Source organism: Balaenoptera borealis (genome assembly GCF_965194805.1).
Source record: "Balaenoptera borealis genome assembly, chromosome: X".
In the NCBI taxonomy this organism is placed as follows: domain Eukaryota; kingdom Metazoa; phylum Chordata; class Mammalia; order Artiodactyla; family Balaenopteridae; genus Balaenoptera; species Balaenoptera borealis.
In genome coordinates this window covers 89053573-89067779 of record NC_138881.1, presented here as the reverse complement: position 1 = coordinate 89067779, position 14207 = coordinate 89053573, and the positions used below count along the sequence as shown (strand labels likewise).

At 40.1% G+C, this 14207-nt stretch overlaps 1 protein-coding gene across 3 annotated transcripts in view; it reads right to left on the bottom strand.

Annotated features, from left to right (window-relative positions):
• Positions 1 to 14207, bottom strand: part of IL1RAPL2 (interleukin 1 receptor accessory protein like 2) — a 1121335-nt gene that overhangs the window by 842948 nt on the left and 264180 nt on the right. Inside the window, exon 1 of one of the 3 annotated variants that reach the window (XM_082377190.1) lies at positions 378 to 7412. The exons of the other annotated variants lie outside the window; for them this stretch is intronic. Within the exon in view, the coding sequence (XP_082233316.1) occupies positions 378 to 396 (19 nt within the window). The 5' untranslated portion in view covers positions 397 to 7412. Of the gene's footprint in view, positions 1 to 377; positions 7413 to 14207 lie in introns of those variants that run through there. 3 annotated transcript variants of the gene reach the window in all.

The window sequence follows — 14207 nt, the reverse complement described above, 5'->3', positions numbered from 1 at the left end:
GGAGGACTTAAAGCTACTACCCAGGCAATAGTGTTCTGCAAGCCATCCAATAGCCACTTGTTCTCAGCTCTAAAATTGTGGCCTGAGGACTGTTGATAGACTACAAGGGTCCTCCATAGAAAATCCACACTGGCCCCTAATTTAAATATTTATAATAAGGCCACACAACACCACTTTCCATCACGAAAATGTAATAGCAACATTTAATAAAGAAACAGGTCTCACTATATTGGAATCTCATAGAAGTGGTTCCAGTCTTTCCATTAATTCTGGGGTGAGAGTTTTCTTTGTGGAGGGCCAGATTTGGGATAGTATGTACACTACGGGAGATGATTTGTTGCATCTGTGAACCAAAAAAATGTTTGAGAATTACTAACCTGCTGTGATCTGGTACATCTTTATAATTCTTCACCCTCCAGCCCTTGGAGCCTCAAGAAAGGACAAAGAAATTTACACACAGAAAGTATTATGTCATTCCTCAACACCCTGCCACCTGCAGGTCTAATATCTTAAGTCCTAAACCTATATGCCCCAACCTGTCTGACTTTCTCTTACCACTAGGGAGGCCCATGACCTTTTCAAACATTCAATAAAGAACTGACTTGTCAAGTATTTAGGAGTCAGGCCGGGCATAGGAGTTCTAGCCTCCAGAGGCCAAATAAGTTTTTTCTCAGTTGCCTGTAAGATAACCAGTATTTTTTTTTTAAGTTTTGAGGAGTGCTAAAGTGAACAACAGAGGATTGTCACACGTAGAAGTTCTAATAAGTAATATAGCATTATGGGAATTTTCTCGGCCTGTCTTATAAACAGTATAAGACAGCCCACTTCACTCAAATAGAGAAAGCAAAGTTTAAGGGCAAAGGTGAAAACCTGACAGAATTGTTTTGAAGCCCCTGGAATAGTTAAAAGCAGATTTATATTGAAATCTCACTTTCTGATTAGAAAAAATTAAACCACAGATTATAACGTTTTTATATAGTATTGCAGAAAGCATTTCCTCTGTAAATTTTATCTGTGAATCAAAGCTATTAAAATCTTTTATTCTTAATAAATTACAAAATGCACACATTAATTTTGCTTTTGAAGATAAGTTTTACAAAGGCCAAAAAAAGCTACCAATTTCTATGAGCTGAACCAATCTGTATATGAGCACCCACTACCATTCTATATAAGACACTGGTATTAAGCATAGCAGGAGTAGAGTAGTTAAAGAAGTATAAGAAATTATTCCAAAATTAAGTGTGCATACTCTCTAAACACGCAAGAATTCACAACAAAAAATGTAGCCCTATAAAGGCATTTTAATCATTCATGACCTTTCAAGGTCGTGTGGAAAATAATTTCTTATTAAGCCATTCCCTTTAGGTTAGAGACTAATTTCTGTCACCCATTTTCCATGTGAGCTTCTGCAGAATTTGTCCTGATTTCTTGTTGTGAATGTGAAAGTTGTCTTGTTGACATATCAAATACACAGCTGAGTTTCAGCACTTAGAATGGTTTGGGCTCTGAGATAATAAATATTTGAATAGCAGGTAACTGAAATTTTCCATCTCAAATATTTTACTATCTCTAGTCTAGAGAATGTTCCCAAAAGAAAAAGACATCCCAAATCATTTGGTTCAATCTTTGTGGACTACCATATACTGTTGTTTTGCTGCTCCAAATTGTGTTAATGACCCTGTGGTGGAGGAAGGGAAGCAGCAACAATAGTAATTCCAGCTACTTTATATTGAATGTTGACTCTGTGCCAGGCACTGTGTCAGATATTTAATAAATGTTATTCCATTTAACTCATACCACAAATCTCTGTGGTCAAATACTACAGTTGTCCTCATTTTCAAAACTGAGCCTTATGACAGTTAAGAAATTTACTCAGGGTACCACAGATGGTGGTTGGCATAATTGAGAATGGTGTTCAGGCTATCTGATTCTAAAACTTGTACTGTTAACCCTGTGCTCAAATATACAGGCTCTTTAAACATGTGAGACACTTTGCTAAGAGAAATCTGGGCAATCGCCCCTAACTTTGGCTTAACCTCTGCTATACTGACCTTTTAACTTCCCCCATTTTGAATCACGATTTTCTCATCATACATCAGCCTTGGTTTCTAGCCCACTCTGTTCCAGATTACCATTCCCTCACCCCATCCCTTCCCCTTGGATTACATATTCTTGCTCCCTAATCCATTTGAGTAAGTAGTTGCCAGCTTCGGCTAAGTTTAGTCTGACTCAGTAGCCCCAAGCTCTGCCACCCCATCCATCACCCTGGCATCACACATCCTGTCTTGTTTTCTGGACACGCATATGGACCTCAGTCTAAGAACCTCCATTTGTGAGTTCAGAAGATGGGGATTTGCTTAGAGTCTAGGACAGAGGTCAGTCCCTTAGCCCGGAGTGAAGAGACATGCTGGCATGAGGAACAGAGTCTCACTCTGTGATGCTAGAGTCACTTATAAAAGCCTCTTGTATAACATACAGTAGTCCCCCCTTATCAGGGGTTTTGTTTTCTGTGGTTTCAATTACCCACAGTAACCTGTGACCAAAAATATTATATGGAAAGTTCCATAAATAAACAATTCATAAGTTTTAAATTGTGCACTGTTCTGAATAGCGTGATGAAATCTCGCACCACCCAGCTCCATCCCACCCTGGACATGAATCATTCCTTTGTCCAGCATAACATGCCCATTAGTCCCTTAGTAGCTGTCTAGGTTATCAGATGGGCTGTCCTAGTATTGCAGTACTTGTGCTCAAGTAACCCTTATGCTATTAGTAATGGCCCCAAAGTGCAAGAGTAGTGATGCTGGCAATTTGGATATGCCAAAGAGAAGCCATAAAGCGTTTCCTTTTCATGAAAAGGTGAAAATTCTCAACTTAATTAGGAAAGAAAAAAATCGTATGTTGAGGTTGCTAAGATCTATGTTGAGAATGAATCTTCTATCTGTGAAATTGTGAAGAAGGAAAAAGAAATTCATGCTACTTTTGCTGTCACACTTCAAACTGAAAAAGGTACGGCCACCGTACATGATAAGTGCTTAGTTAAGATGGAAAGGACATTAAATTTGTGGGTGTAAGATGTGAACAGAAAACATGTTCCCATTGACATCAACATGTTGTGCATGGAGCCTGTACGAAGACTTCAGCAAGGAATCCCCTGAAATGAGTGACACCAAGCCATTTGCTGTAAGTAAGGGATGGTTACACAGATTCAGGAATAGGTTGTGATTGAAAAATATAAAAATTACTGGAGAGGCTGAGTGTGACAATGAAGAAGCAACCGTCTTGCTTCCGGCAGAGTTAAAGAAGTTGACTGAGAGACCACATTCACATAATTTTTATTACAGTATAGTGTTATAATTGTTCAATTTTACCATTAGTTACTGTTGTTAATCTCTTACTGTACCTAATTTCTAAATTAAACTTTATCGTAGGTATGTATAGGAAAAAAACATAGTATATTTGGGGTTTTGTACTATCCAAGATTTTAGGCATCCACTGGGGGTCTTCGAACATATTCCCCATGGATAAAGGGGGCTACTGTTCCTCATTCACAAAAGGTTTTGGCTCTTCTAGAAAGATGTGATGGTTTGCCACTAAGGAACCACATTAATAGAACGGACATTTTCAAATCTGATGCAACTGAAAGTGCTGGCCAGGAAGGAAAACAGTGTCCCCTTCTCTTGTTAACCCACACCATGTGAGGGAAAAATGGCTCAGGTCAGAAAATTATAATGCTGTGACTCTCCCATGACTCAACCCTATTTTGTGACTTCTAGCTCTTTGGCACTGACTCTCAGTTTGTATCTTATTTATCCCCTTTAGATACTGCTTTACAAACGTTCTCATACATTTTTCAAACATTCTATTGCCCACTTTACACTGCAGCATCCTCAAAGGCAAAAATATTTTCTTTCTTTTGTAACCAGTCCCCATTTCAGGTTTTCTGCATACAGTGGGCGCTCGACACATGCTGTTTACTGAATGTACTCCTACTGCAGTGTCCTTGGATTGTTAGGATTCCATATTTATACACAGGAAGTCAACATAAAAACGCAGACTATTTCTCTGAATGCTTTCCCAAATAGCCTGTGTAGAATTATGTTGTGCTTTTTTTGTGCATGTGTGGTTAAACCTAGATGGTGACTCATGAAACAATGTCACATTTCACACTTAGGAATTATTATGAATAATTATCTCTGGGCTTTGGTTTGGAAAGCAAACTGAAAGCTTTGAATAAGTCTTTTCTCCCTCATCACTTAATGACACCTTTTAAAAGAAAAGTCAGGGCTGCCTGATGACCTACACAGCTGTTTCTGAAAACCTGAACCTAATCAAGTGGAAGATCTGAGTTAGCTAACTGCATTCCAAATACAAGTCACTAACATGAATAATTTAAATACACTAGTTCCTAAGATATTAAAGACGATTTATCCGTTTAAAAAATTGAGCATAGATTAATACTCTGATACTTTCTGATAATACTCTGATACTTTCTTCATGTTGCCCAGATGACCCTTCCTAAAACGCCATTTAATTAGACCAGTCTCATGCTCAAGGACTTTCAGTAGCTCACCTTTGCCTAAGAGATGAATTCAGATTACTCTGCCTGGTTCTCTACTTCTTTCATAATCCAGTGCCACCTATCTTACTGTGTTCCTTCCACTACCTTGCAACAGAAATCCTCTGGTCCAGCTAAGCCATGCTCTTCGATGCTCCCTCATAACACATATAGTGTATAATGCCCCAGAGAGTTTGCACAGGTTTTTCACTCTGTAAACATCTCTTCCCCCATATAACTGCCACATTCTTTTTCATTAGTCCTTGCGGACTTAGCTCAAATCCCACTTTCCTCCATGACGCTTGTCCCTACACCTGCCCACTATAATGACCCACTGTCCCTACAAAGGAGTGCCTTGGCACTTTGGATCCTTACTCAAAGTCACTCTACTCTGATCACCTAAGAATGCGTCCTCTGAAACCAGCTGATACCATTCATGTAACACATAATCGCATCCTTACTTTTGATATTTTACAATATTATGTACACTGTATTCATCACAACAAAAATGTAAGCTTTTCAAGAGCAAGAATAATGATCAATTTTTCTTAATATTCTCCAAATTACCTAGCATTATGCAGTTTGACTAATAGTAGGCACTCAATATATACCTGACTTGAATTATATTTAACAACTGCCTTTTCTTTGGAACGTATCTGTTAAGTGTCTACAGGCAGAGGTGAAACCAAAGGGAATTTTAATTCTCCACAATTAAGTTATAGCGGATGCTGTTAGCGCTCTGACCAGATCCCCCTTATGGGGCCAGCTTCTAAAAGGGCTGGCTGCTAACAGCTTACAGCTGCACCCTTCTCAGGAACCATCTGCATATGCCAGGGAGGTTACGCCTCTCATCCCAGAGGCAACTCACTGCCAGTGACTGACAGGTGCAGGGGTAAAGTCCATTCTCCTTTGCCTCTGGGCAGGACAAACTCTGCGATGTAATTCATGTTCCAAAGGCCTCAGTGGGATCAGGCTATACTTCTGAAGCCACACTCCTACTTAGCTTCTTCTGTTTCCTATCCTGCTTCCCTTACTCCCTTACACATTTTTCTTGAGCTCACTCTCTCAATAAACAATTTGCACAAGAATCCTAATCTCAGGCTTAGCTTCTAGGAAACACCACCTAAGACAACAGTATCTCTAAAATAGACAAGTTGTGGATGTTTATAACTGCTTCTAAGTAGCAGAAAATCTCTGATGAACTCAGTTATCAAGGAATATAACACCAGCAAAAAACATTGTCCTTTCAGAGAGCCATACACAATTTTGGGGCGCCTGAATTTCAGTAATATAACTGGTATGTGTGAGGTGGAAGTGAGCTCAAACAGGATCCAGTCCTGTGGTTCTCAACCTCTGCTCTCCATCTCAGCACAGATAAGTAACATTCCACGCTCCCAAGGTAGCACTACCTTTGAACTTCAAAGAGGTCAGAGGAGCATGTTAGACCTCGGTTAGGAGGTTGGGAAAGCCTCAGAGTTGATTCTGATAAATAATTCCCACCCCTAACTCTAATCTCGTTCAATTTCATAATTTTTTACAAATCAGGAAACACAAGAAGCATGAAGGCAACTTCTCCAAGATCACAGAACTACTCTGTGGCAGAGGAGGCAACAGAACTCATATCTCCACATACACAGTACACAATTTGATTTAACGTAGCATTTCCTAAAATGTGCTTTGCGGAACACTAGTCACTAGGTGTATGAGATGTACCATATGAAAGAAGTTCCAAATAATGCCTAATATATTCTTTCCTGGAAATTCACAAAGAACATTAGCATATTAAAGACTGAAAAAAAGCATACATTAAAATATGTTTCCCAAATTTACTTAATCACAGATACTTCCTCTTCTTTCATATAATACCTGTTAACCAACATGCCTCAGAACTAGTGATTCAGGGTACTTTCTTTGGAATAAGCTGACCTAATTGATTATCCTAGGGAGTCGCTAGGTACTGTGAACATTTATCTGAGCCACTTGGAAAAATCATCTTATTCTTAACGTTTAAAAGGAAGAATAGAAAACGTTAGCACCGTGATTTTAATTCCCAAAAAGAAACGGAAGGAAGAAGGATCAGAAGGTTCGTGGAAGGTTAGCAACCACTTGAAATTATCATTAAAAAACACATCAATACTTGGGCACCTATAGAAATCTCCTAAATACTAGATTACCACAAGTTAAAAGTCATGAGAACATTTAATAGAAGAAATAAAAGGTAAATGGAAATACCTTTTCAAGCCTACATGGTAAAGGCCAGATTATAGCTCAAACAAACTAAGCAGAGAAAATGCCCATGTTAAATCTTATATGGAGTTATTACATCCCACGCATTCCTCAGACCAAAATCAGAAATAGCTACAACTCATATGTTTTTTCTTTCACCTATATATAATAATAATAATAATAATAATAATAATAATAATAATAATAATAATAAATTACTAACCATTATGTAAGTAAGATACAGTATTCATTCTTAAACATAGCCTACTGGTCACTGTGGTTGTTTCTTGATGTGTATAATAAACACCATCGGGGCTTCCCTGGTGGCGCAGTGGTTGAGAATCTGTCTGCCAATGCAGGGGACACGGGTTCAAGCCCTGGTCTGGGAGGATCCCACATGCCGCGGAGCAACTGGGCCCGTGAGCCACAACTACTGAGCCTGCGCGTCTGGAGCCTGTGCCCCGCAACAAGAGAGGCCGCGATAGTGAGAGGCCCGCGCACCGCGATGAAGAGTGGCCCCCGCTTGCTGCAACTAGAGAAAGCCCTCGCACAGAAAGGAAGACCCAACACAGCCATAAATAAATTAAAAATAAATAAATAAATAAATAATCTTTTTAAAAAATTAAAAAAAAAATTGAAATTTCATATAATTTTCAAAGGTCAAACGTTATTATTGGGCTTCCCTGGTGGTGCAGTGGTTGAGAATCTGCCTGCCAATGCAGGGGACACGGGTTCGAGCCCTGGTCTGGAAAGATCCCACACGCCGCAGAGCAGCTGGGCCCATGAGCCACAGTTACTGAGCCTGAGCGTCTGGAGCCTGTGGTCGGCAACAAGAGAGGCCGCAATAGTGAGAGGCCCGCGCACTGCGATGAAGAGGGGCCCCCGCTCGCCGCAACTAGAGAAAGCCCTTGCACAGAAACGAAAACCCAACACAGCCAAAAATAAATAAATAAATAAAATTTTAAAATAAATAAATAAATAAACACCATCAAACATAATGGATCATCCCATTAGCCTCTTTCAGCTGACCCCGTAATGTCAATGCTTGAAAAACATTTGATGTAAGGAAGCCAAACATGACTGCTACTACAATGTGACATCTGGCTGTGGGAAATGAGATTGAAGTCAGTGTAACTTAAGGCAAGTTCTTCTGTTTTGAAACTGGCTATGGGTTTCATCCACAGAAGGACTTTTTCTAATGCATTCTTAGCATATCAGGTAAGGCTTCAACTGGGACAGATGAGGGAGAAAAGAAAACATCAGTTTTAATAACGTCTTGGTATAAATAGTGCCAGTATTAGTTGCATAAATTTCTACTATACCCAAGTGGGAGATATTGGATTTTTTAATTTAATTTTTTGAGTGTATAGTATGCATAGCCCCATACCAAATGCTGAGGAGCTGGGGATTTTTTTTTAAAGTAAAGACATAGCCAAAAATTTCAAATGTAAATGAAATGACATCTCAAAAACATATCAAACAACCAAAAAATAACTAATATGACCTATATGGGACCTATAATGAAGAGATAAACTTGGCCATATAGGGTTGAGCCAAGTTGTAGAGACTTAAATACAAAGGTCAGACTTCTTCTTTTCTTTGTAAGATCAATTTATGGAATCTTTTTGTTTAACCTGGAAATATTTTTACAAGAAGAATCACAATCCTCACACACATTTGTTTCATGAAACACCTAAATAGCTTAAAAAAATCACTTTCCCTCTCTGAATCTCAGATTTAGTGGTTATTACACAAGTTTTTGAGTTAGTATTCAGTCAAAATCCAAAGTCATACTGTAACTCAATGGCTCAATAATGAAAACAGATTTATTGGAAAGTGATTTTTAGGCTTTTAGAAAAGGACATTTATAGAACAAGGGAGTTAGATTAGGCTAATGTGATCAATGACCAGTCTAACAATACACTTCAAAAAATACACATAAACATTGACAGAGATTGATTTTCTACCCAATTTCCCATTTTCAGGAGCAAATACTAGGGCCCTGTCTGAAGCAGACTGAAGATAGTCTCATCTTTCATGTTCTAAAAAGATAAGAACCAGAAGATACATGTTTCAAAAGGAGTAAGGAGAAACACCAAAAGAAGAAGCTTGGTTGGGGGTCAGGTTGGTAGCAAAAACTACCTTTGGCCAATTCCAGCTTCATTTCAAGGCCATCTAAGCCCAGGAATATAGTCATGGTGAGCAGGAAGAGTCCAGGTTGCATTACCCCATATGCTGTAGACCCAAGAGCAAAACTGTTACTAATGAACATGAAATTCTGCCAAAGCTTTGCATTCTTTATATTTTTATTCATCAGTAAGTCTCTCTAAAATGTGTGTTTATGTCAGAGGCTATGAATGAGAATAACAACTATCAGTCACTACAAGTGAATCATTTGTTTGTGTGTAAAATATTTATAACCGATTTCCTCTTATCTCCCCCACACAGCTTTGGGGCCATTTTTCTCTAATGTTCAGTGGTGGGTGTTCAGGGAATGCAAACTGACTTTAATATTATTATGTATTATAATCCTCCAAAACCCAACAGAAGCCATTTTTCAATTATTTGTTATTACAGGTGATTCATCACTGTAAATAGTTAGGAGATAACCAAAGAAAACCACAGGCCCTGCTAACATCTAAAAACTTTAGAAAGCCAATAACAATGTAGACAAAGAGCCAAAGGACAAGCTAGATAACAGAATATTAAAACCACTGCAGAGGAGGAGGAGCTTCAAGATGATGGAAAAGTAAGACGTGGAGATCACCTTCCTCCCCACAAATACATCAGAAATACATCTACATGTGGAACAACTCCTACAGAACACCTACTGAACGACGGCAGAAGACCTCAGACCTCCCAAAAGGCAAGAAACTCCCCCACGTATTTGGGTAGGGCAAAAAAGAAAAAAAGAAAAAACAGAGACAAAAGAATAGGGACGGGACCTGCACCAGTGGGAGGGAGCTGTGAAGGAGGAAAGGTTTCCACACACTAGGAAGCCCCTTCGCGGGTGGAGACGGCTGGTGGCGGAGGGGGGAAGCTTCAGAGCCACGGAGGAGAGTACAGCAACAGGGGTGCGGAGGGCAAAGCAGAGAGATTCCCGCACAGAGGATCAGTGCCGACCAGGACTCACCAGCCCGAGAGGCTTGTCTGCTCACCCGCCGGGGCGGGCGGGGGCTGGGAGCTGAGGCTCGGGCTTCGGTTGGATCCCAGGGAGAGGACTGGGGTTGGTGGCGTGAACCCAGCCTGAAGGGGTTAGCGCACCACAGCTAGCCGGGAGGGAGTCCGAGAAAAAGTCTGGAGCTGCCGCAGAGGCAAGAGACTTTTTCTTGCCTCTTTGCTTCCTGGTGTGCTACGAGAGGGGATCAAGAGCACTGCTTAAAGTAGCTCCAGAGATGGGCGTGAGCCGCAGCTATCAGCATGGACCCCAGAGACGGGCGCGAGCTGCGGCTATCAGCGCGGACCCCAGAGACGGGCATGAGACGCTAAGGCTGCTGCTGCCGCCACCAAGAAGCCTGTGAGCAAGCACAGGTCACTATCCACATCTCCCCTCTGGAAGCCTGTGCAGCCTGCCACTGCCAGGGTCCCGTGATCCAGGGACAGCTTCCCCAGGAGAACACACGGCACGCCTCAGGCTGCTGCAACATCACGCCAGCCTCTGCCGCTGCAGGCTCATCCCACATCCGTACCCCTGCCTCCCCCCGGCCTGAGAGAGCCAGAGCCCCCAAATCAGCTGCTCCTCTAACCCACTCCTGTCTGAGCGAAGAAAAGAGGCCCTCAGGCAACTTACATGCAGAGGCGGGTCCAAATCCAAAGCTGAACCCCAGGAGCTGTACGAACAAAGAAGAGAAAGGGAGATTTCTCCCAGCAGCCTCAGGAGCAGTGGACTAAATCTCCACAGTCAACTTGATGTACCCTGCATCTGTGGAATACCTGAATAGACAATGAATCATCCCAAATTGAGGAGGTGGACTTTGGGAGCAATGATATATATATTTCTTTCCCTTTTTATCTTTTTGTGAGTATGTATATGTATGCTTCTGTGTGTGATTTTGTCTGTATAGCTTTGCTTTTACCATTTTCCTAGGGTTCTGTCTGTCTGTTTTTGTTTGTTTGTTTGCTTCTATTACTTAAAAATTTTTTTTCCTTAATTATTTTTTATTTTTTATTTTAATAACTTTATTTTAATTTACTTTACCTTATTTTATTTTATCTTCTTCTTTCTTTCTTTTTTTCCTCCCTTTTATTCTGAGCTGTGTGGAGGACAGGCTCCAGGTGCTCCAGCCAGGCATCAGGGCTGTGCCACTGAGGTGAGAAAGCCAAGTTCAGGACACTGGTCCACAAGAGACCTCCCAGCTCCACATAATATGAAACGGCAAAAATCTCCCAGAGATCTCCATCTCAACACCAAGACACAGCTTCACTCAACGACCAGCAAGCTACAGTGCTGGACACCCTATGCCAAACAACTAGCAATTCAGGAACACAACCCCATCCATTAGCACAGAGGCTGACCAAAATCATAATAAGGCCACAGACACCCCAAAACACACAACCAGACGTGGACCTGCCAACCAGAAAAAAAGATCCAGCCTCATCCACCAGAACACAGGCACTAGTCCCCTCCACCAGGAAGCCTACACAACCCACTGAACCAATCTTAGCCACTGGGGACAGACACCAAAAGCAACGGAAACTACGAACCTGCAGCCTGCGAAAAAGACACCACAAACACAGTAAGATAAGCAAAATGAGAAGACAGAGAAACACATAGCAGATGAAGGAGCAAGGCAAAAACCCACCAGACCTAACAAATGAAGAGGAAATAGGCAGTTTACCTGAAAAGGGATTCAGAATAATGATAGTAAAGATGATCCAAAATCTTGGAAATAGAATGGAGAAACTACAAGAAACGTTTAACAAGGACCTAGAAGAACTAAAGAGCAAACAAACAATGATGAACAACACAATAAATGCAGTTAAAAATTCTCTAGAAGGGATCAATAGCAGAAAAACTGAGGCAGAAGAACGGATAGGTGACCTTGAAGATAAAATAGTGGAAATAAATACTGCAGAGCAGAATAAAGAAAAAATGAAAAGAACTGAGGACAGTCTCAGAGACCTCTGGGACAACATTAAACACACCAACATTCGAATTATAGGGGTCCCAGAAGAAGAAGAGAAAAAGAAAGGGACTGAGAAAATATTTAAAGAGATTATAGTTGAAAGCTTCCCTAATATGGGAAAGGAAATAGTTAATCAAGTCCAGGAAGCACAGAGAGTCTCATACAGGATAAATCCAAGGAGAAACAGGCTAAGACATATATTAATCAAACTATAAAAAGTAAATACAAAGAAAAAATATTAAAAGCAGCAAGGGAAAAACAACAAATGAAACGTAAAGGAATCCCCTTAAGGTTAACAGCTGATCTTTCAGCAGAAACTCTGCAAGCCAGAAGGGAGTGGAAGGACATATTTAAAGTGATGAAGGAGAAAAACCTACAACCAAGATTGCTCTACCCAGCAAGGATCTCATTCAGATGTGATGGAGAAATTAAAAGCTTTACAGACAAGCAAAAGCTAAGAAAATTCAGCACCACCAAACCAGCCTTACAACAAATGCTAAAGGAATTTCTCTAGGCAGGAAACACAAGAGAAGGAAAAGACCTACAATAATAAACCCAAAACAATTAAGAAAATGGTAATAGGAACATACATATTGATAACTACCTTAAATGTAAATGGATTAAATGCTCCAACAAAAAGACGTAGACTGGCTGAATAGATACAAAAACAAGACCCGTATATATGCTGTCTACAAGAGACCCACTTCAGACCTAGGGACACATACAGACTGAAAGTGAGAGGATGGAAAAAGATATTCCATGCAAATGGAAATCAAAAGACAGCTGGAGTAGCAATTCTCATATCAGACAAAATAGACATTAAAACAAAGACTATTACAAGAGACAAAGAAGGACACTACATAATGATCAAGGGATCAATCCAAGAAGAAGATATAATAATTGTAAATATTTATGCACCCAACATAGGAGCACCTTAATACATAAGGCAAATACTAACAGCCATAAAAGGGGAAATCGACAGTAACACAATCATAGTAGGGGACTTTAACACCCCACTTTCACCAATGGACTGATCATCCAAAATGAAAATAAATAAGGAAACACAAGCTTTAAATGATACATTAAACAAGATGGACTTAACTGATACTTATAGGACATTCCATCCAAAACCAACAGAATACACATTCTTCTCAAGTGCTCATGGAACATTGTCCAGAATAGATCATATCTTGGGTCACAAATCAAGCCTTGGTAAATTTAAGAAAATGGAAATCGTATCAAGTATCTTTTCTGACCACAACGCTATGAAACTAGATATCAATTTCAGGAAAAAATCTGTAAGCAATACAAACACATGGAGGCTAAACAACACACTACTTCATAACCAACAGATCACTGAAGAAATCAAAGAGGAAATCAAAAAATACTTAGAAAAAAATGACAATGAAAACACAAAGACCCAAAACCTATGGGATGTAGCAAAAGCAGTTCTAGCAGGGAAGTTTATAGCAATACAACCCTACCTTAAGAAATAAGAAACATCTCAAATAAAAAAATCTAACCTTACACCTAAAGCAATTAGAGAAAGAGGAACAAAAACCCCCAAAGTTAGCAGAAGGAAAGAAATCATAAAGATCAGATCAGAAATAAATGAAAAAGAAATGAAGGAAATGACAGCAAAGATCAACAAAACTAAAAGCTGGTAATTTGAGAAGATAAACAAAATTGATAAACCATTAGCCAGACTCATCAAGAAAAAAAGGGAGAAGACTCAATAGAATTAGAAATGAAAAATGAGAAGTAACAACTGACACTGCAGAAATACAGACGATCATGAGAGATTACTATAAGCAACTATATGCCAATAAAATGGACAACCTGAAAGAAATGGACAAATTCTTAGAAATGCACAACCTTCGGAGACTGAACCAGGAAGAAATAGAAAATATGAACAGACCAATCACAAGCGCTGAAATTGAAACTGTGATTAAAAATCTTCCAACAGAGCTTCCCTGGTGGCGCAGTGGTTGAGAATCTGCCTGCCAAAGCAGGGGACACGGATTTGAGCCCTGGTCTGGGAAGATCCCACATGCCGTGGAGCGACTGGGCCCGTGAGCCACAAATGCTGAGCCTGCGTGTCTGGAGCCTGTGCTCCACAACAAGAGAGTCCGCGATAGTGAGAGGCCCGCGCACCACGATGAAGAGTGGCCCCCGCTTGCCGCAACTAGAGAAAGCCCGCACACAGAAACGAAGACCCAACACAGCCATAAATAAATAAATAAATAAAATTTTTAAAAAAAGATTTATTAAAAAAAAAATCTTCCAACAAACAAACT